The sequence below is a fragment of the Sceloporus occidentalis genome, unplaced genomic scaffold (assembly GCF_023333645.1).
Source record: "Sceloporus occidentalis isolate IW3139 unplaced genomic scaffold, rSceOcc1.0.p SCAF_4, whole genome shotgun sequence".
Classification (NCBI taxonomy): domain Eukaryota; kingdom Metazoa; phylum Chordata; class Lepidosauria; order Squamata; family Phrynosomatidae; genus Sceloporus; species Sceloporus occidentalis.
In genome coordinates, this window is record NW_028316984.1 from 66,340,430 (window position 1) to 66,363,894 (window position 23,465).

Sequence of the window (23,465 nt, forward strand, 5' to 3'; positions counted from 1 at the left end):
CATGGGTTTATCTCTATGCACCAACAGGTTAAGGCAGGAGTCAAATTGTTTTCAGTTAGGAACATTGTCTCCCTTCTCCAATTTTTAGTTTCCTATCTTGCCAACAAAATTGAGTTTTTTTGTTTATCACCTCTCTGACGAGTCAGCGAGATGTACTAGCTTTATTTTCTCAGGAAAATTATAACAGCTCAGTAGTTAAGCCAATGTTACTTCAGGACAACATCCTGAAAATTTAGCTTCCACGCAGAAGTGCACCTAGTTCAATCCCAGAACAGGAAGGCAGAGGCATGACATGAGGCTTGCTTGACAGTACAGAATGGGAACGAACCATTTCAGCTTCAAATGGGAAGCAGGGAGACTTTGCCATCTAGTGGAGCTAAGACATAAGCAAGATTTATATACTATCTGAAAACAATGTTTACCAGTGTTGCTTCTCAATCAAACTTTGTTTCCCACCCAAGTCATATGGAATCTTAGTGCATGAGTAACAAAAAAGATTTAATAAAAGATGTTAAATGCAGTTAGGAACTAGGCTAGTAGAACTAGTAGGACGTTCACAAGGGCGGCATATTAGGAAATGGAATTCACAAGTTAAAAGTATAGGTATTAATGCAATGAATTTGATGTATTTTTAAAATATAATGAAATTAATATGCCAAGTAGCCCAGTGTTAATGAATTTAAACACATCTAATAAGCCAAATAAATCAATTGCAGACAGAACATGAATACAAATGAACAAAACACTAATACAGTAAGAGATATTATATTAGGGAGCAATAGTAGAAGCGAGAAAAGGAAATGTAGAGAGAAGACAAAACATTTATCTGACAGAACAAGAAGAGACACTAAAAAACTTTGAGATTCTGAATCCAATTCTGAACAAAACAAGAATATGGACCAATGTGGAAACATCACAGCTAAATAGTGCAGGAGAGGATTCTTCTGATTCAAACAAGGAATGCAACACTAATAGACTTTTTGAGATAGAGAATTTGAAAAGCTTACTGAAAAAGTACTGGGACATTAGGATTACAAAGTTACAATGGGGGGAATCAGGAAAAGAATAGGGACTCAGAAAAAAGTATTACAGCCACACAGTTTTACAGAAATCTTCACCAAGGAGTTTATCACATGGAGATTTTTAGAGCTTCTGCGGCTCAATTCCGAGGTGAGTACAGGTCCAACTATTCGGATTCACATCATAACGTGAATGTGTTTTCAGATGCAATTCCTTTCTATGGGAGCTCCTTCCGTGGGGCTTCCGTAGTGATTCCAAAGTGATCCCTCATTTTGGCGAAATCGGAAAAAAGGGAACTCACAGAATTCGCTTTGAAGCTCACTTTGATTTCACTTCGAATTGGTCTGGTGTGGAAAACCACTCCAATGTCGCCCGCCCCCTGCGTCCTGCTCCTTCATCGCCCTCCTCCTCCTGCATCCCCATCTCGCCCCCTCTGACACCTATCCCATCATCCCCTGCTGCTCCTGCATCCCAGTGAAGGATGGCAGCTAAGGAGGGGGCAGGGAAGGAGGACAGCATCCAGAGCCCCACTGAGCATGTGCAAGGGTGCTGATTCGAATCGTTAAACCCTCCAAGTATGTTCCAGTGTGATAATACAATGTGCACTCACTCCACTTTGCTTGAATCTGCACCGCGTGACTTGCTTGGAATTAAACTGACTCCACTTCCCCCTTGATTTGGAAGGGCAATGGAAAGGCAACCAGGTACGGTAAAACATCATGTTTTAATGTGAATTCACATTGCTAGACAGGAGTGACTCTGGATCTGATGTGAAAATATATCACTTTTCGCATTGCTAGAACAGGAGTGACTGCGGATCTGAGCTGCAAAACCCCCCACGTGTGATAAGGGCCCAAAACACTTAGGCCCCATTCACACTATAAAATAATTCTGGATGAATCCTTGTTCACACACATCCCAAATGTACTCAATGCACTTTGAGGAGAGGCTGGCAAAAAAACCCCACTTAGCCTGGGATATTCGATAGCGATTTTTTTTCCTGACTTCTCCTGAAAGATCTGCATCATCAGTAGTGTGAATAAACTTCCAAGTTGATTTGGATCACTCTATCATTCCTTCAAAGGAAGGCGGCTCCATTTTAACCCAAAATGATGGCATGTGTAAATAACATGGTTTAAAATTACTAGAAGGATTTTGTGAAGACAAAGCAAAGTGAGAATAACAAACCTGATATGCATCAGCACAAAAAAATGCCCCTTTAGAAATAATTTTATCAGAGATGTTCATGGAAATTATAGATTTAGAATAGGAGACACCATTACATTCCAAATGCTTTTTAGGTTACAGTCAAAAACTATTCATTTGATAAGAATACAATGAAACAGGGGTCCCCCAAAACAGGAGTCCCTCCAAGGAAGGCATTGGATTCGGGTGCTGTAACACCTCAGGGAATAGATAATGTATTAAAGGAGATAGATGAGAAGAGAACAGATTCAGCTTTGAGAAAACATGAGGTGCAGCATTATGTATAAGATTATTCATACCAGTTTCAGTGTTTTTCACAAGCAGACATTGTTTTGTCCCAAGAGCAATGCTATGGACTTTGGGTGTAGTAAGGTCTCTGGCTCCTGGGAACACAGCCTGAACACAAGACTTGTCCACAAATTTCTTAAGTTTCCAAAAGTTTTACTGGTTATAAACACAAAACACAAAACAGATCTCCTTTTTCTCAATAGTCCTTCCTAAATACCTTGTTCTCTCTTCTTGGTGGGTTCTAGCTTTCTTCTTCTGAGGACTTTCTTTCTTCTTTTGTGGACTTATCTTTGTCAAAGGAAAATACTCTCTCCAGGTCTGACTTGGCTGAAATCTTACTACACACTGAAACTAGCTGGAGTGGAGCGAGACAGTAAGAGACCCTGGGATTTCCCACAATCCTTGCCTTTCTTAAAGCTGTAGATCTCTATTTCCCCTCCTAAACCAATACATAGAAAAGCTAATATAATCTCAACTAAATATATGTCTCAAGAGCATCAAAGATGCTCTGGAGGCATGACAGACATATTGTGGGTTCAAGATTATTTTAGAGACAGATATCTGAGTATGAGAACCCTTCAATGCACATTACTTAAAATTTTTACAATATGTAGCATATGCAGGGCACAATTTTGCAGCATTTGTAGCAAGGGCAGTGAAGAACAAGGACAAAAAGCAAATAATGCCAACAGTTTTAAAGAGGAAACCAGATAGGAAATAATTCAGAAATACATATCTTTCCCTTTGTAGAGGAAGAGATTTCTTAGAAGATTACAGAAATTTCATTCCCCTGTGGAACAGATCCAAATTTAACCTCAAACCTCAAGGAGTGCTACAAAACAGGAGAGGACATCCCATGAGAGGTAGAGTTCCACAGTACTGGCTCAAAGGAAGTGCCAGTAGGGAGAAGACTTCTGAAATTTGGTTTGCTGTAGCAGTCAACAACAACAGATCAATGGGTTCTTCAGATAGTTGTTCAAGGTTACTAGAATTTGCAAAGAAAAAAAAGAAAATAATATCTTCCCTCTCCGGTACCAAAAAACAAAGCCAAGTTAGAAACTGTTCACACTGAAATCATTTAATTCAAACTGAGGGCCATAGAATTTACTTAATAATTTTTACAGGACCTGAATACAAATCTGGGCACAGACCAGTACTGGATTTAAAATTCCTAAAAGATACCAGAGGTTCTAAATGGAAACGTTGCGGATAGTTATGGACAAATTTCATCCAAACGATCATATGATCTCAACTGATTTACGAGAAGCATACTTCTGCAATCCTATGACCACAGAGTGCAGAAAATATTTGAGATTCCATTTTGGGCTGGAGCACTATCAATTTCTGGATCTTCTTTTCTGCCTAGGCTCAGGAGCAAGAATATTCATAAAAGTGCTAGTTCCCATCATAGCTCATGTAAGACAGGCATATAGATTTTTCTCTACCCAGGCTATTTATTATTGAAAGCCATGTGCTGCAACAAAGCTGAAAGGGATCCACAGTTGGCACTAAGGTGTCTAGAGAGTCACAGGTTTTTCATAAATTACAAAAAAAAGTCATTTGGATACAAGGAAAGGATGTGTTTTATTAGGGGAAGGGGAAGGAAAAATCCAACATGAGCTAAGGAACATACTGGAAAAAAGCAGATTTGATGCACTTGGTAAGAGTGATAGGTCATCTAGGTCCAAAACACACTGCAGATAAAATTCAGTTTGAGACCGTTTTAACTGCCCTGGTTCAATGCTAGGGAATCCTGGGAATTGTAGTTTATTGTTACACCAGAGTTCTCTGACAGAGAAGGCTAAATGTCACACAGAACTACAGTTCCCAGAATACCTTAGCATTGAGCCAGAGCAGTTAAAGCAGTCTCAATGAATTATTTCTCCAATGTGTTTTGGACCCTAGTCTCAGCAATATAAATAGTGTCATAGGCTCAGCCCCACATGAGGAAATTACAGATGTTGTTAATACTATTTCAAAAATGAATACTAAAGATAAGACATCACAGGATATACTTACCTCTACACTAAAAAAATGATTTGAAGTGAATATGAGATGTAATTTTAAACAAGAAGATATTAGGAAATCAGGAAAAGATAATGCTTACAGTAGACTGGGGAGCCCGCTGTGAGGATGAGTTACTCAGGGCCAATGGGTCACAGAAGGAAAGCAAATGCAGTATAAACCTCTTAGTACTATGATCAGGGATTAGCTTTGATAGGGTTCAAACAGATAATAAGAAGTCAGGATATTCAAATCACCACAGACAATGTTTCCATGAAAGTTTATATTTGCAGTCAAGGGGGATCAGTCATGATCAACTCAATTGATCAAGAAAACAAAGAGCACTGGGCAGAGAGAACAGTAAAATCATTAACAGCAGTCTATTTGAAAAGTTCCTTAAATTTCAAAGCCAACTGCCTCAGCAGAAACAGAACTTTGCCAGGAAAATGGTCACTGCACAAGCAAATATTTGACACATTACAAAGGCACTTCAATCTATTCCAGGTAGACTTATTTGCATCTTTTCAATGTGAAAATATATTTTTCCATAGATAGATCTGTAGGTTTAGATCAGAAAATATTAAAGAAAAGACAACTAGAAAGAGCAAGGTTGATATTAATAGCACTGATCTGGACCACCAGACCATTGCTTCCTTTATTGATTCAGATGTCAGCAGGAACACCATGGCCACTACCAGACAGACAGGATTTACTAATGCAGGGTTCAGTATGTCATCCAAATTCACAGTGGCTAAACTGACCATTTCGATATTGAGAGGAATATTTGCTAAAACTTAGGCCCGTTACAGACCGCCCAAAAGGGGTGGTCTTGGGCCGCTGCTGTTTGCTCCGTGAGGGAGCCACAGCAGCCAAACTGTGCAACTCCCTCACGGAGCAAAAAAGGAGCGCGCAAATCGCGCTCCTTTCAGGAACCCGGAAGAGACGCCGCAAGTGCCAAAGCGCGCACTCGCGACGTCTCTTCTGAGTTTGGACGTGTGGACGCAGAGCGTCCGCTACGTCAAGATGGCGGCGCCATCTGTATAGGGCGCCGCTATCTTGACGTATCGGTTATGTGTGAGGGGCAAGGCGCGTCCGGAAGCGCCGCCCTTTGCGCATAATCGCGGCGCGAGGACGGCGCCTCTTCGGCCCGTCTATAATGCACCATAGTTATTTAGAAAGAGTTGCAAGTACCATATTAGCATCTCACTGAGAAATGACACAATACATGAGACAACTTGGAAGACATTTAAGGTTTGATTGAATGCAATTTCACTAGATAATGTGCAAGTTAAAGATGTACTGGCCTTTCTGCAGATGGCATTACAGAGTCAGGCCAAATACATTGAAAAGACCAGTAGCAGCTTTGTCTATGCTCTTGGCACCTGAAGGAGGGGCTTTTTCAAGACATCCTCATGTGAAGAGGTTTTTCAGGGGTGCAGCTTTACAAACTCCATCAACTATACATAGATTTCCAAGCTGGAGTTGAAATTTGGTTCTGAATGTCTTAAAAAAACATCTGTTTGAGTTCTTGAAAGAAGTAGCAGTCATTGTCCATAAGTCCTAATTTGTGCAGAAAACTAGTACTGACTAGTTCCTTGTTTTATGCCTAAATGTTTATCTTCTAATGTAAGAGATCAGTAGAGCCAATTAACTTTGTAGTTCTTTCTCTTCAAACCCTTCAGAATTCCTTTAGAGGTGAAGTGGCATTCTTTAGATGTGTAAAGTATAAATAAGCAGAACAAAGACTGTGAGAAGGACAGAGGCACTGTTTTCCCCCCTTTCCATCCTAGGATATGAGATATCAGAACTACAAAGTTATTTCCAGGTGGTTGAAAGCATGTATCCATCTGTGCTATGATTATGCACACATATGATTATGATCTAAGAATGTCTGGGCTTATTCCACAAGATCAATAGCAATATCAAGAGCCTTTCAGGTAACCTGTTCATTGAAAGAAATATGTGAAGCTGCAGGTTGGAAGGAACCATCAATGTTCATAAGACAGTATAAGATAAATAGGTACAAGCATGCACAGGCAGCCAGACCAACCAGTGAAGGTTATACAGCTTGGCTACATACCATGTGTTGTGGATTGTTCCTTCAGTCATCCAGAGAATAAGAGAGTGAGCTTGCCATGAATGGTAATTCTTGGAAGACTGGAGAAACAATCCACACATCCTATGACTTCAAAAACAAAAAACCAAACCTTTTTTAATCTTTCAAGCTCCTTTAAGTATCTATTCTGTTAAACTAGGCTACATAATAAGACTGGGGGAGAGAGCAGTAGTGTCACTGGGGTTGTGTGGGCCGCACCAGGTGACACCCAGTCAGCCCCCCACCATCCCCCATGCTCTGTTCGCTGCGCAAAGCACTCTGCCCCCTGTGCACCGCTCCATCCCCCTGCATGCATGGCTTCATCCCCTCGCATGTGCTCCATACACCACTGCACACTCCATTTTATGTGCACCATCCCATTTTTCTCCAAGGGGCAGAGCGGTGCACACTCCCTATCCCCATGACGGCCTGCCCATGTGTGCTGCTCAATGCCACCTCTACCCCATCCCTGCACACGCTCCATCTCCCATGCACCATTCCATCCCTTTTCAGACTGGCGCACACATAAGGGCAGTGCAGGGAGAGGGAGCATGTGCTGTCCTGGAAGCCCCGCCTACCAGAAACCCCCCAGAAGCCCCACCCCCACTAGCCTCCCCTGCAACAGGTGACACTTGGTGGTGGAATGCCACTGGGAGAGAGGAGTTAATGTTCCTAACTGAAGAGAATTTTAGATTGCCTTGATCTGCTGGCACATGTGGATAAATCCATATGTCATGGATTGATCCTCAAGTCATCCAAGAATGACCATGATAAATCCAACCTCTACAGCATTTTGTTTTTGTATTAGTCTATCCAAGGCCAAGAAACAACTGGGTGGAGGTGGAATTTTGTGTATTGATTTCAACCAACCAGCCAACCATCTCTCTGTAGGGTTGGGTGGTTTTAAATGCCGCTTCAATATATTTGAGTTAGGTTTTAAGAAATACGTTGTTTAGGGTTGTCATCAGCCAGAGGACTCGAAGGCACAAAACTACAAGAGAAATTTGGCAATTAATTATGCTGCCTCAAACAGATTTTGGACTTCCTTTTGTGAAAGGACTGCAACATAAAGCTAGACAGGAATATCTCAGGAGAGCCTGAGAAGTTTCATGAGACCAGTGCTGACCTGACATTACCACTCCAAATTCATATGTAATTAGCTTCTGGAGTTAATACTGAAATGTTTTATCTGATTAATTCCACTCTCAACAGAAGACATTAACCCCAAAAGTTTGTAGGCTGCTTTCAGGAAAAGGTGTTATCAGTTAACGCTTGAGACAGATTATTTTGTTTCCTTGCTTTTATTCATCACAATCATGTTGACAAAGCCTTGAGCAGAGGGATTCTTAATTGGTAAGCACAACACATCTTATATGTGATGCGGATGATTCTGCATGCAAGTGATGAACTCTTTGACAGACTTTCCTTTATAGCAGATCAGGTAGACATTTACAAATAACGGAAACCTAGGGGGGGAAAAGCAATTGTCAAGGATCTGGAGCCAGCTAAATGCATCCCACATATAATCATCAGTATCCACACAGCCATTAAGAGTGTTATCTAGGTAATTTTTAACCATCTTTTACAATGCAGCTCTGGTGCCACTGTATCCTATGACAAAACATATGCTTTCTCAAATTATGTGAATTTAAGTAAGCAGCAGATATGCTAGCATGTCTAACAAGATTCTGTATTCATGACTGAGTAAACAAGTAGAAATGACAGCCAAACATTCAGAAGTGATACATCCTGAGAGTGAACTATTTCAGACTGCAAGTGTACAATTTCATATTTAAATATAATTTGCCACAACAAAAAATTATCCCAAATGTAAAAACTGGGAGAGAGGCACGGGGACATTTCTCAATTATATGGCAGCTTTTGCCAGGCTGCTGTGCTGGAAACTGCCTAATGCAGGCAAGCATTCAAGTTTATAATCCAACATCTGCAATGTGAGTAATACAATGAAAGACATGAAGATCTGGTTTGACCCCAGGTTGCAACACAGTGTAATAGAGTGACTTCAGATTACCATTTTCTCAGATGTTTTTATAAATACAACTTGCCATGATGACTGTATGAATAACCAGAGTTTTTCATTAGAAGTCCATGGGCTAGCTAGGCCTAAATACTGAGAAGGCACCAGATCCTGTCCAATCTTGGAAGCTAAGCAGGGTAAGACCTGGTTAGTACTTGGATGGAAGACCACCAAGGAATACCAAGTACTACAGGCTATATTTCAGCAAAAGGCAATGGCAAACCACCTATTACTGTTCCTTGCCAAAGAAAACCCTATTAAATGAATGGGGTCACCATACATTGACAGGCTTTTCAGAAAATGCATTTGGTATCTGGAAAATTAAAACTACCTACTTGTCAACCATTTTCTTCTGCTTCAGGATTTTATAGACTTCTGCTGATGTCTGAGGTCCTTGCAGCTTTTGTCCATTTAACATTTCTTTTTCCAGCTGCTCGATTGTCTGAAATAAACAAAAGGTATAAACCATTTATTTTAAAGATTACTTCTATTTGTACTAAAGGAAGCTTTTTTTGTTTTGTTTTTGCTGGGGCTAATGATTTTTCTTGGAACTATGGCAAGGGGAAGAAAAGCTCCGCTTGGTGCAGTCCTGATGAAAATCAGCATTCTACTTTCCATGCCTCCCCTATTAGCTGAGAAACAAGTTGTCAGTTTTTAAAGGATACACATTCGTCTATAATTTTCCTTTAATTCATTGGTCTTTACCTGGTGTGGCAGACCTCACCACAGGTTTCAGACTAAAAAAAAGTGAATTGCCCAGAATTATTTTTTTAATAAGTAGGTTCCTAGAGCACATGGATTCCAAGTTCTGGAAAACCTGATGAAAGGGAAAGCAACTCATGCCTTCAAGAGTTTAGTCCAAGAGAAAGCAATTCCTGTCTCATGAGCAATAGGTACACTTGGTACACTGTGTTTATGTACCCAGCATAAAATTCTCTTAACTCTGATTATATGTGTACAAGTCATGCTCCATTTAATTCAGTGAGGCATATTCCCATTATAGTGAGCATAGAACTGCAGCCTAAATTTGTGGTAGTTTTACAGCTTTTGTGGCCCTTACCAAAATATTGATATAAAGGTATGCACATGGCCCAACAATAAGAAAACAAGTGACACACACTCTGCACATAACTATGTCTTTGACTGCTGCCACACTGCAGAAATAATTCAGCTTGGCACCACTTTAAATTCCATGGCTCAATGCTATGGAATTTTGGGATTTGTAGTTTAGTGGGGCACCAGAGTGCTCTAACAGTGAAGGCTAAATATCTTACAAAACTATAAAGCCCAGAATTCCATAGCATTGAGCCATGGATGTTAAAATGGTGTCAAACTGCTTTATTTCTGCAGTGCAGATTCACCCTATGTGCCTTGAGTGTCTTAAACCTGAATGTTTTTAATCACTTCTGTAGCACTTCTCCATGTATAAAGTTATTTGAAGTGCTCATTATCCTCACAGTGATGCTGTTTAGGAGCTCAACATAGTGATTTTCCTAAAGCTAATAATACATTTATGACCAAGCAAGGATTAATAATTGTTGAATGATGTATTGAACCTGAGTCTTCTACAAACATACCAGGAATGAACCTGTTAACCTGAATGCATCGAGGAGGTTGAGGAGTGGGCATTTACAAACACTCTATCCAAGTATCCCTGTTTGCCCTGCTTTTTGAGTTGAATGCAGCTATCTCCTGCCGGTTAGATTTTTAAATGGCTGAGTATGGGGAGGGGTGGGAACTCCTTTTCTTTCACAATATAGCTCTGCCCTAAGAAAATAACAAGGACCCTACTCAAACAGATCAAAGGCATCATTTGTCCAGCCTTTTATCTTCACAGTGGCCTAACAAAGGCCTGCAAGTCTACAACTTCCAGTATTTATTCTCCAGCAACTGATAGAGGAATCAGGCTTCTAGTACACATAGAAATTATTGCATGTGCCTTATCCCTTCTTTTTCCCAATGGGATACACACACATTTAACTTCAAAGACGGGTCTTATCGCATTCTCTTGTATGCAGCCTGCATGCAACCCGGGCTTATCCCGCAGCTTTTCAAGGATGGGATTTTCCTGTACTTGAAATGCCAGGGGATAAGCCCAGGTTGCATACAGGCTGCGTACAGAAGAATGTGGTAAGACCCATCTTTGAAGTTATATGTACATGTATCCCATTGGGGGGGAAAAGAGATAAGGCACGTGCAATAATATCCATAGCCGTCATAATAACAGCATACCCTTCAACTGTCCTTATTTGGTAGGAACAATCCCACTTTATCCTCTATCAACCTACTTTCTCAGTTGCTTTTTAAAAATCCCAGTTTCTCTCTCCTCCACTTTTCCCCTTTGACCTCAGCTTACTTCAGTTGCTGCAAACTGAGTTCAAAGTGCAAAGGTGTTTGGACTCAATGAACTTGGTACTATTTCCATCACTGACAAATATCTGAGCAGTTCTCCAGGTAACATGGCACACCAGGAACAAAGGTATTGTTTACTAGTGAGTTGTTAGGTACAGATGTCTATTATTACTATTATTATTTTCTTATATCTTGCCTTTCTTCCAATACAGGGACTCAAGGTGGCGAACAACAAGTATAAAACAATACAATTTAAAAACAGTACAAAATATATATAAATATAAAAATTAAAAAACAATTAAACAATTTTAAGAATTAAAACAGTTATAAATTAAAATATAACATGTTAAAATACAAACCATTAAAATTTGTATAGCCCAGCATTAAAAAAACAATCCTTCTCAGCTTTAAAGACCTGACTGCACAGGAACATCTTTATCTGGCATCAGAAGGGTAGTAAGGATGGCACAATCCTGGCCTCTCTAGGGAGGGAGTTCCAAACTTTGGGAGCATCCAATGAGAAGGCCCTCTCTCTTGTTCTCACCAAATGCACCTGAGAGGGTGGTGGGACACAGAGAAAGGCCTCTCTGAATGATCTCAATACTCTGGGGGGCTCGTACAGGGAGATACGGGCCTTCAAATAGCCTGGATCCAGGTTATATAGGGCTGTATAGGTCAAAACCAGCACTTTGAATTGTGCTCAGAAATGGACTGGCATCCAATGGAGCTGTTGCAACAAGGGAATTGTATGCTCGCTGTAGCCAGCTCCCGTTAACAGCCTGGCTGCAGCTCTTTGGACCAGCGGAAGTTTCTGGGCACTTTTCAAAGGCAGCCCCGTGTAGAGCGCATTAAAGTAATCCAGATGGGATGTAACCATGGTATGTACTACCGTGGCCAGATCTGACTTCTTCAGAAATGGGTGCAGTTGGCACACAAGTTTTGGCTGTGCAAAAGCATTCCTAGTCATTGCTGATACCTGGGCTTCCAAGCTCAGTGCTGAATCCAGAAGTACCCCCAAACTACGGACCTGAGTTTTCAGGTGGCATGTAACCCCATCTAACACAGGCTGAATCCCTATTCCCGGATCTGTCTTTTGGCTGACCAGGAGCATCTCTGTCTTGTCTAGATTAAGCTTCAATTTGTTTGCCCTCATCCAGTCGATTATAGCAGCCAGACACAGGTTTAGGACAGAAAGAGTTTTCTTGGAATTAGGTGGAAAAGAGTGTACAGGCGACACCTTACTCCAAAATTCTGGACAACCTCTTCCAGCAGATTCATGTAGGTGTTAAAAAGCATAGGGGATAGGACTGAGCCCTGAGGGACCCTACAGGCCAATGGTCAAGGAATCAAACAGGTATCCGCCAGCACCACCTTCTGAGAGTGCCCTTCAGGAAACAATGGAGCCACTGTAGAAAAGTGACTCCAAGCCCCATCCCAGAGGTGACTCTGAAAGATATCATGGTCAATGGTATTGAAAGCCACTGAGTGGTCCAGCAGAACCAACAGGGACACACTGCCCCTGTCCAGTTCCCTGCATAGGTCATCTACCAAAGTGATTTCTGTCCCATAGCCAGGTCTGAAACCAGACTGGCATTGATCTAGATCAGGGGTTGCCAACCTGGGGGTCGCGACCCCTTTGGGGATTTCCAGGTTGGGATTCCCCCTGCCTCCCCCTCCTCCCTTTTTCTCTGTGGGTGCCGGCACCCACGAGGAGATGGAGAAGGGGATGAGGACGGGGCCGCCGGCTCCCCTTCCCTTCTCCTTGCGGGTGCCATTGAAGGCACCCGCAAGGAGAAGGGGATGAGGACGGGACTGCAAGCCCCAGCAGCCTTTGCAGCCAGAAGTCCTGTCCCATCTTCCCCGGTGGCCTCCCTGATTGGTTGGGAGGCCTGGAAGGCCGCAAAGCCTGCTGGGGCTTGTAGGCAGTCGAAAGTCTCGCCTCATCCTCACCTCCCAACCAATGAGGGAGGTCGCGGGCGGGACTTTCACCCGCAATGGGGGTCGCGGCCCAACAAAGGTTGGGAACCGCTGATCTAGATAATCTGTCTCATCCAGGAATCCCTGTTTTCAAAAACAAGACACACATTTTCCATGCTTCATGTTTCCAGAATTACTGCTAGGTTTTGGAGAGTGGCATTTGGCTAATGGGATGTGGAATGCCTCTCAAACCCTGGAAGATATCCATCTCTTAATGTCACACTGTAACAGCTGCATCATGCAGACCTGGTGATCACCACCAATTATTTAATCTACATCACACAACTTTATTCCTTAATTACAAATTAGTTTGGGTTTTCAATTTATCATAACTAAATGCAAATTATTTTTGTTAGAGATCTTGCAACCAACTCTCTTCCCTTTGCAGAATATTTGTCTATGCTATGATTAAACTCTCTAAACAAAATATGTTCTTACCTTTTCACCAATTGCAAAAGCTTCAGCCACCTTCCTATTCCGTCCCCCGTAGCATGTGGTGACCAGATCTGCAATTCCACAACTTTCCAGAAATGTATCTATTGATACATTGCCTTTGCAGAATAGTTTTGTAAAGGCAATCATCTCCATTAGGCCCAGACGAATTACGGCTGCTTTGGTGTTGTCTCCAAAGCCTAATCCATCACAAAAACCAGCTCCCACTGCCACAATGTTCTAAATCCAATTGGACAGGGAAAAATGAGAGAGAAAGAGGGGAGTATGAGCATGTGAGATAGCCCATGCTGATTGTAAATTCTCAGTTGTGTCAAAATACAGAGATAAACAATAAGTTTACTTTTTTTTTTAGTATTTGATTAAGAGGGCTGTTCAAACATGTATCCTAAGAACTTCGTTTTTCAATTTTTTTGAATGCCCTGAGATCATAGAGACATTCAATTTGTCACTGTCAATTTCCCATGAAGTATGAGAAATCTTTTTTAAAATGTGTTTTGGGGGATGAATTTAGGAAAATAAACATCAGGGGCACATGAGAAATAAGCTCCCACTGCATTTATGTGATAATCCCAAGAAATTTTTCTAGTTGAGGTAGAATAGAAAGTTACATCCCTGCCAAGGCAAAGGTGCACATTGTCCAGGACCAGTCAAATTAAATGAATTAAAATAAATAAATAAATAAAAAAATAAATGCCACAAATCCCCCCTATTTTTTCCAGTAAAATGCAATAATAACAACATTAAATGATTGACAATTTGCCTCTCTTTCATGATGCCCCATCTGCTGCCTAAGGCTCCTCATTCTCCATCATGGTAGAGCCAGCTCTGAAGATCCCAATGAGTGATGTGGAACATACTGCTTTATTTTAGAGCACCATCTGCATTGGGGATGTTTCAGAGAGAAACTGCTAGTGAAATTCATCTCTGTACCAAACCCTTCACTAGCAGTAGACTAGTATTATTCATTTGTGATGTACTTTGAATCAGCATGGGGAGAGAGAAGTGTGAGAGCACTGCACTTCTCCATTCTCCATCTCCAGGCCTGCCATTCTCCTCATGTGCAAAGCAACAAATCTACACTCTCCATACAATTAGGAACCACAAGCAAGCAAACAAGTAAACTACTTTTGACTAGAGAGCATCCCTAATTGCATAGAGAACATCCTCATATGGGGAGGTTCTCTCATGCAGACTTGTCATCTTAGAGAGATGGAACACAAACAACAGGAAGCAGAGCTAGGGCTTCCCTCTTTGCAGAGTGATCGAACTTACTGCCAAAACAAGTGAAGGAATTGGTTTAGATCATATCTTTTAAATCAGTCATTCACTGTGGTAGCTGGAGGTCAGGTTTCTAGATCCGTTTTGCTGCCAGTCAGGTTTCCCAAGGCTCCGTTCTGGGCCCATTGTTATTCTCTTTATACACTCTATTTTTAGGTAATCTTATCAGTTCCTATGGTTTTCAATATCATCTCTATGCTGATGATGCCAATTATACTTTTCCACTTCAGAACTCTCTCCGGACACTCACTGACCAACGTATTATATTATGTCTTTCAGCTTTAGCAAAATGGATGCTTCACTGGCAGCTCAAACTTAACATGGCTAAAACAGAATTACTAATTTTTCCATCAAAACCTACTTCACAATATACATTTTCAATTACGGTCAATAATATTCTCATCTGTCCTATGAAGGAAGCACATAGCCTTGGTTTTATTTTTGATTTTTCATTGTTGTTTATCCCACAGATCCAGGCTACAGCCAAGTCTTGTTGATTTTTTCTTTATAATATTGCTAAGATTAGACCTTTTCTTTCAGTTTCTACTGTTAAGACTGGTTCACATCCTGGTTATCTCTCACATTGACTACTGCAACCTTCTTTTGACAAGGCTTCTTTTGTCCCACCTTGGTCCTTTGGTTTCCGTTGGTTTCGTCAACACTCCACAACTAGGTTTTTTTTTTTTTGGCCTGGCGTTTTGACCATGTCACTCCACTGTGGACATCTCTCCACTGGCTCCCCATTCCTTTCAAAATTTGGTACAATCTTCTTTTTTTAACCCTCAAAGCTCCGCACAGTTTGCCGCCTCCCCAGTTTGTCAGCTGTTGTCTCTATCTATAATTCTGTTCGAGTTCTCTGATCCACAGGCTCAGGGCTCCTGACCCAGCCAAGGGTTTCTTATTCCCTGGACCAGATTTTCCCTTTCTCTCTTGCCACACCATACTCCTGGAACTGCCCCTCAAACACTTATGGACTATTACTTCCCTAGCTAATTTTAAGTCCAAACAAAAGACCTTTCTGTTTGTGGAAGCATTTCAGACTGCAGTTTGATATCTCTGATAATCCAGTCTGAGGTTGTAGTGTTAGTTTACAGTTTTATAGTTTATAGCTATTTAATCTGATAAATTATCTATTTACTGTATATTTTATATCTTGTGATTTTAGATTGTATGCCATTGGCTAGTTTTATGTTGTTTTATAATTTTGTAAAGTGCTGTGCAAAACTTACGGTCCTATATAAATAAAAACTAATAATAATAATAAAATGAAGAGAGAGTGTTATGGGAAGTCATATGAGAGTAACCTGCAAAATCACTTACAATGTTGAGAGTCTCTTTGTAATACCAGCTCATGCACATTTGATTTCTAATTAGCAACAATCATTTAATAGTCCACCTTAAGGCTACAGCTATTGAACAGGTGAAATCACTGGCACTCTAAAGCCTCTGGCACACTAAAGATTTCAGGTGCAAAGAAACTAACTTCTCCCATTTGACAGAATAGAACATTAAGTGAAAGCTAATGAATATGAAACATTCTATGCAACTGTTCAGTAATTAAGCAGGCCCCATGGACTGCCAAACATTATGGGCCTTATAATATTTTATTTGGAATCACTAACTTTTAAGGCCCCACAGAGTTCCACAGTATCACAGTCATCTACCACCGAAATTCTGAAGTTTGGGGTTTGAATTAATTCTTTAAAGATCTTCCCAGTTTCAGGTTTTTTGCAACCTATGGAAAGAAGCACAGTAGATTAGGATTCAGGTGATAATCAAACAAAGGTATGTGGAGTTGCTTCCAGTACTTTAAAAGGCACAGATATGTGTACCAATTTGCCATGACAGCCACATGACACAGCCCTGATCTGGTCTTTCCATTGTCCAAAAAGGAGCTACAGAAAATGGTTCCTTTTTGCACTGTGGAAAGAGCACCCTAGCAACTACTGCAGCACCTTTTTGCCACTTCTTTAACGCAGTGCATGTAAGCGCTGTGCCAAAGGCACAGTGTGATGCCGCCTGCCGTCTAGTTAGGCAGTCGGCATGGGGGCATCGTCTGGATGGCCTGCATGCAGATGCTATGCCCCCACTCCTCTCTGAGGCCGGCTCTTTATGCCACTCTGTTGAGGCCCTACAATTCTGGGGACATGAATGAAAGAGTGAAAGTACTCTTGAGAATGCAGGTGCCACATTGGCTCTATGGGATCTGGCAATATAAAATTAGGAACTGTTAATTTGTTCTAGGTCCAGTGACTTAAATAGCTGCAGAAACCAGAGGAAGGCAAGGGCTACACATACCCCAAACAAATTCTGCCAAGAAAATCCTTTGATAGTTTTGCTTGGGTCACCATTGGTCAGAAATGACTTGAAGGCACACAGCAGCAAGGACAACCAGCTATACTTCCCCAAGATGACTGGAGGAAAGGTGGGATATAAATATAGCAAATAAATGAAAGTATTGTATGTGTGAAATGCTGCAACAGCATTTGAAGAGTGATGTTGCTTTGGGTTCCATAATACTAGAAAGGTAGGATATCAATCCCCCTTTTTTGCAGATGGGAATTTATAGACACATTACCACATAATGGAATGGGAAGCTGTCTGATTACATCACAAGCATACATTGTCTTATCTTACCAGTATAAAGGGATGTTTGTAAGGCCCTTTGTCAATTACCTATGGTGGTTTCACAGAACATGTCATCTGCCACTTCATTAGCAATGTTGGCCCCCATGAGCACACTAACATCTATCTTTAGTTTCTCTCGGATGATGTCAGATACGAGTTTCAGTCCATCGGGGGTTTTGTCTATACCCTACTTAAGAGAAAGACAGTGATCAAAGCAAAGATTTTTAAAATAATTGCATTCTTACCTTTCAAGAGGAGAAACAGAAATCTGATCCCTATGAAATCTGAGTCAGTGGAGAAATGTAGAGGAGCTGTTTGCAGAATAGGATGCAAATTGACAGCAAAGTGTCAAACCAAAAGCTATCTAAACCAAAAGTCACACTTCCCTAAGGATGTTGAATATTTCCCCTTATTTATGGAAGAAAAGCTAAGAACTGGAAAAGAGACACAAGAGGAAAATCAGGATATAATGGGGCAGTGTGTGTGTGATTACTGGCCCATTCTAAACATGGCACCTTAAAGGAGGTATAATCCCTATATAACATACCCATATTGCTTTGAGAGTGCCCACGCGGTAAAAACATGCTTCAAAAGAAAGTTCTGCTCCTAGAGTCAGGTATCAGACATTCAATGTGTTTGAGAAAAGACTGCAGTAGTGTTCTTATTTGCTTTTGATGTTTTAGATGTGAAATTCTTTGTTAGCAAGTCACTCTGTAGGTTAAAATCTTTGAATTCATTTTTTAGACTGGCTCACTGGCTTTCCACAATCTGCTCTAAATGCAAGAACTGTGAAAGTAATAAGAACAATTTTGAAACTAATTGTCCTACTCCAAGAACATCTGTCCATTCACTGAAATTATGATGTTACAAAGGCTATATTCTCTTTAGAAATAAGAAATGACACTGAAACTTCTATAAAAAGCTGCTGCTATGAAATAAAATTTGTCCATCAGAGACAATTCTGCAAGTAAATTGGACTGAAAGCAGTTCTGCTTTTCTGTGGATCCTTTAAACAAAGACTTTATGTGGTACCTTCCGATTCAGGTTCAGGGCTCAATCCAGCACCCTGTCCTACCAAGGGATATGGTAAGGCTAATATCTTAATAGTCCAACCCCATACGTAATACTAAACATTATACAGACATAGACTGACAAACACAATTGAATAAAATGACTGTTACAACTACACAGTTTGATACTTCTCCATTTTATGGAATGCTGGAAGTTGTATCCTTTCCCGGAGAATTCTAGTCCATTTACCTGAATTATATTTTGAAAGACACCTTTGATTAAGTCAGGGTACCCTAGAAACTTGAGGCTACATTGGTCATTTAACCCAAGTGTTGACATTATACAGATCAATATGACCTACTACAGAATTGTGTTTCCTGAATAAAACCAAATGGAAGCCACAGAAGAGTGTTGAAGGGTAACATGAAAGAATTAACAAAAAAATTCTTTCACCTACAGAATTCTCACTGCAGAATCAGAAACCATTCCTGTCTTTCAATAACGTTTCCTACAAAAAGCATGAGAAATTAACTTTCAGTCAAAATGGCAGCTGGAAGTGATGTTGCATTGCTTCAGGTGCACTAAAATGTGCCAGTACCTCCTCTGCACTGTTGCCCACCCTGTGGTAATTGTGTTTAGGCCTGTCATTTAGGGTGAAGGATCAGGGGCACCGTATCAACTGGCAAGCTTATGTGCCATCCTTACTGGGCCACCATCATCATAGAAATTTTACCTTGATCAGGGAAATCCCAATGGCACTTGCTTTTATGTGGCCAGCAAGGTCATCACAGATTTTCGGAACGAACTGATGAGGGACAACAAATATTAGGATATCTGCTCCCTCTGCTGATTCTTTTAGACTTGGTACAGCAACCTGGAAAAAAATACCCACAAACAATTAAATACAGTCTCCAACTGCTGTGTAGCAAAAGAGGGCAAACCTTTCTGCTGGAACCTACTAACACCAGGGGCCCATTCATGCTACACCATTATAGCACTTTGTTGTTGTTGTTATCTGCCTTGAATTAACCTCAATCCAGGGTGACCCTGTTTAGCAAGCTGTCTGAGGCACTGGAAGGGCAGGGGAGCACTCGCTCATTGGCCTCTCGCTTCCCTTCCAATGCCCCAGACAGCTCAGGGAAACTGCCTGACACAGCGGAGGAGGGGCGAGAGCAGTGTGCGCTCAACCTCCTGGCTGTTCCCTCTCTCCCTGGCTTTCCCCCGCTCCCAAGGGAAAATCCTGGGAGGGAAGGAGGGAGGGAGGGAGGGAGAAGAAGTGTGCCTGCATACAGCTAGGGACTCACAAATAATCAAATCAGCAAGTCCCAAAGCTGTGAAAGTCAAGGGTCGATTGTATATATCCTATTTGGTTTTTGTATTGGCCATTTGGTGATGTCCATGTGTATAACCTTCTTTCTGGTTGGGTGAAAAATGTGTCAGCAATGTTGTGCCCAGTAGCTGTTTCCTATGTCACACCCACCCACTTTGTTGTCTGAATTGGTTGTCCATTTAAATTACTAACTGGCTTTGACATTTTTGATATTCAATATTTTTGTTTCCTTAGCAAAGGCTGAAGCCTTAGTAAACTTAAATTACCCTACACAGACAGTGTATTACTCTACAAGCTATTAGCTACAATAGAAGGCAACTAATAAATGGGTTAGTGGAGTGGTTAGAGTGTTGAGCCAAAATCCTATTGGCACTACCCATGGTATACACCATTCCACTGGAGGTAAAGGCTGCAGTGAGGAAAGAAGAAAAAAGACTGTAACAATAGCAATGGGAAGGGAAGGCTGTTTGCTCAATGCTGCCTCTTTCACATACATCTAATTCCCATGTGGGACCACAAATCCAAGACACTATAGGTGTGGCTTGGACAATTGCCTGTTCCTTGGCACGGGTGAACATTCAAGCCACTTCTTTCCAGCTGCTTCAGCTCTGTTGATCTCTCCATCTTCAGAAACTGGCCATCTGAGAAACAGGTAACACAGATCCAAGAGTATTCTCCTGCCACTGCTATCTCTTTGGTAGAGATAGCAGGACAGACTATTGGACTACTGTGTTGCATCAATAGGATTCCACACTTGGACTTGAATTTAGGAAATTCAGGTTGAAAACCAAGTCATGAAACTCAGCGGATGACCAAAGGCCACCCTCACCTATTTCACAGGTTTGTTGTGAGGATAAGTGGGCAGCAAAGCCCTGCACACTGTCTTACATCATGATGAGGATAAGTGGGCAGCAAAGCCCTGCACACTGTCTTACATCATGAGACAGGTGGGTGGGAGGAAATAGAACAAAATGTAACAAGTAAGCCAAACACAATTGCAAGATTACAAAACTACCACTTCTGTTCTTAAGAATTTTACAGTGCTTTGTTTGCTTCCTATCTTTCTGGGCTGTGGGCAAGAAAAACCCAACACCCTGGTTTTTTTTTTTTTTTTCCCTTGCTCTTGAGCTGAAGAAAGCAGCCATTGGCAGTTCTCAGAAAATCTCCAAATAACTGGACAGAATACAGGGTGTCTCAGAAAGGTCATCCTGACTGGTAGCAGCTTATCAGGAATTCATCTAGGGCAAACTTTTGTAGACAAGGAATCTGCCACTAGGAAACATTATCCTGTCTTCTCACATCCCCCTACCCCATCTGTAAGATCAAGGAAGTACAGTTTATTACAACCAAAATTATTTAGGCAATTGTGAGAGTTGTAATTCCATTATTTGGAATTAAATCCCAATATGGCCAAAGCATGAGATCATTAATACTGAAACCAGACTTCAGTGCTTTTATGTTACTTACCACATTGCGAGGTAACTTATGCCCCGGGAGATACTTCACATTTTCATGTTCTTGGTTTATTATTTCAGAGAGTTTCCGACCATTGATTATCTCTTCAAATACCCACATCTTTACAGTGGGTTCAAATGTGGTGGAATTCTGGGTATTGTGACCTACAATTTTTGCAATGACAGTTCCCCTTTAAGAAAGAAAGAAAAAAGAAAAGAAATAATTGAGATAGGGTGCATTGCATGACCATTCCCCAGAAGGTCATGTTTGTGTAGATATGTACTTTATCTCAATAGTTGGATAACAGGCATGACTCACACAGATTACATTGATCCACAAACCATACTCTGCTATACCTCCTACAGTTATTTTGCCATAGGCTGCCTCTTCTGACACATTATGTGCTCTGGTACACCTAATGTTTTCCACAGTTCATGCATCATTTGATATTTTTCTTGATGACAAACACTAGTGCTTGCAAACAGGAAGCAGCTAAGCCTCAGCTTCCATGTATTTTGGCAATTTAAACATCTGCTGCACGCAATTTGAAATAAACATTCTGTTTTGTGTCCAGGTGATGGTGACTATGTACAATCACCAAAGAAAGAAGACAACAGAAGACAGATTTGCATGATATTTAAAGATATGATTTTCTATTATAATTTAAATAGAAATAAACAGTGTATCTTCTCACTGTAGATAAGGGAAGACTGTGACCTAAGCCCCTTCCACATTTTACCATGATATCACTATAATTCCACTTTAACTGCCATGGCTGCTTCTCATGGAATCCTATGATTTGTAGTTTTGTGAGGTAATTCTCAAGCACAAAACTATAAGACCTCATCAAACTATAAAGACTAGTGTTCTGTGGGATGCAGCCATGGCATTTAAAGTGGGATCATAGTAATTGTGTAGAGTGAAGTGGACCCAAGCAATTTGTGTGCTTGCTCAGCCTTCTGTATAAATTATGACTGGCAACTTCAAGGCCTTTGGTTCCCATGTTTTAGGATTTGTTTCTTCAACCCTGGATTTGGAATTGAAATCACTTCACAACAATTAATATCTTCAAATGGAGCACTCACATCTGACATCTGTTCAAATAGAAGGCTGGCATTTATAAAGTAGAACATCCAGCTATCCTAAAATTGAGGAACCTAGAGATTTGGGAATAATCATTATGGACTTCCAAAAGCCATATATATGCATGTAAATTTTGGAATACTGTCATTTAATGTGGTCATTGACCACAATAAAACTTTTTATATGGATTAGAAAGAAAGTAGCCTATGAATGTATTTGATCAGTATTTCAGGATTATCTGGGCTATAACATGTAATTTCTAAAGGGTTTAGTTGCTACATGGGAGTGGTGAGGGAGTCTCACAGAAGTTTCTTCACCCATTTGTGTAATTAGATTATTTAGTAATATAACAGAAAGTAAAAGAACTGGATAAATGATAGTCAGCCTTGCTACTTAATGTTTCAAATTTACATTAGGCAGGGTCAGGGAGGATTAGATGATTGACCCTCTAATCCAAAACTGGGTAACAGGAGGCTCAAACTCTAGGTCTTTCCTCAAACAATATTTCTGGTATCATTGATAAATGTCTAGTATAAAATAAATTTCCCAGTATCTGATCATTTTTTTCAGAGTAGCTTTATAATATACTTTTAAAAATGTTACATGTGTCATCCGATTTTGTGCTATTGTTACTACTGTTATTGTTACTATTGTCTCTCCCCCCCCCCCATTTATAGTTACAAATGTGGGCATATAAAATAATGATAAAATACTATACATAAGTATCAAAAATTGATAATTCATTATGATCAGTCATTAAGAAAAGCAGGATCAAAATGATGTGTGTCAGTTGCACATTTGCACAAAAACCTCCATGAATGTCATTTGCTGATACACCTACAGCAAGGACAAACAATAGCTAAGGAGTTCCTTGGCCTCTCCTCCAAGGTAACATTTAGGGCTCTACTTCCCTGCCATGCCTTCCCATTTGTTTTACTTTTGGAAAGAGGATGGAATCACTGACAATCCCTCTTACAACCAAGACAACTAAACTGAGGCTGTCATACTTTGGACATATCATGAGACAAGGTGACTCACTGAGAAGGACAATAATGCTTGGTAAAGTGGAAGACGACAAGGGCTCGTTCACATTTAAAATTTTGTACCAAGGGGATCTGGGGTCTCCTTGGCCATGCCATCCTGAATCCATTGGGCTCATTGTTCTCACTATGTTTGCCATGATTGGACTTTTTGTTTCCCATTCAATTTGCGAGCTGAACGGGCCCCTTTCATCCCCTCAGTGGGTC

General features: G+C 40.8%; 1 protein-coding gene across 2 annotated transcripts in view; it reads right to left on the bottom strand.

Annotated features, from left to right (window-relative positions):
* Window positions 1-7,908: 7,908 nt before the first annotated feature.
* Window positions 7,909-23,465, bottom strand: part of LOC149313944 (glycerol-3-phosphate dehydrogenase 1-like protein) — a 65,491-nt gene continuing 49,934 nt past the window's right edge. For both annotated transcript variants that reach the window (XM_089520205.1, XM_089520206.1), the window contains 7 exons: window positions 21,148-21,325; window positions 19,084-19,224; window positions 17,388-17,526; window positions 16,334-16,446; window positions 13,419-13,652; window positions 8,987-9,093; window positions 7,909-8,079 (listed from right to left, as the gene is read on the bottom strand). In XM_089520205.1, the coding sequence (XP_089376331.1) occupies window positions 7,983-8,079; window positions 8,987-9,093; window positions 13,419-13,652; window positions 16,334-16,446; window positions 17,388-17,526; window positions 19,084-19,224; window positions 21,148-21,325 (1,009 nt within the window). In that variant the 3' untranslated portion in view covers window positions 7,909-7,982. The remainder of the gene's footprint in view (window positions 8,080-8,986; window positions 9,094-13,418; window positions 13,653-16,333; window positions 16,447-17,387; window positions 17,527-19,083; window positions 19,225-21,147; window positions 21,326-23,465) is intronic.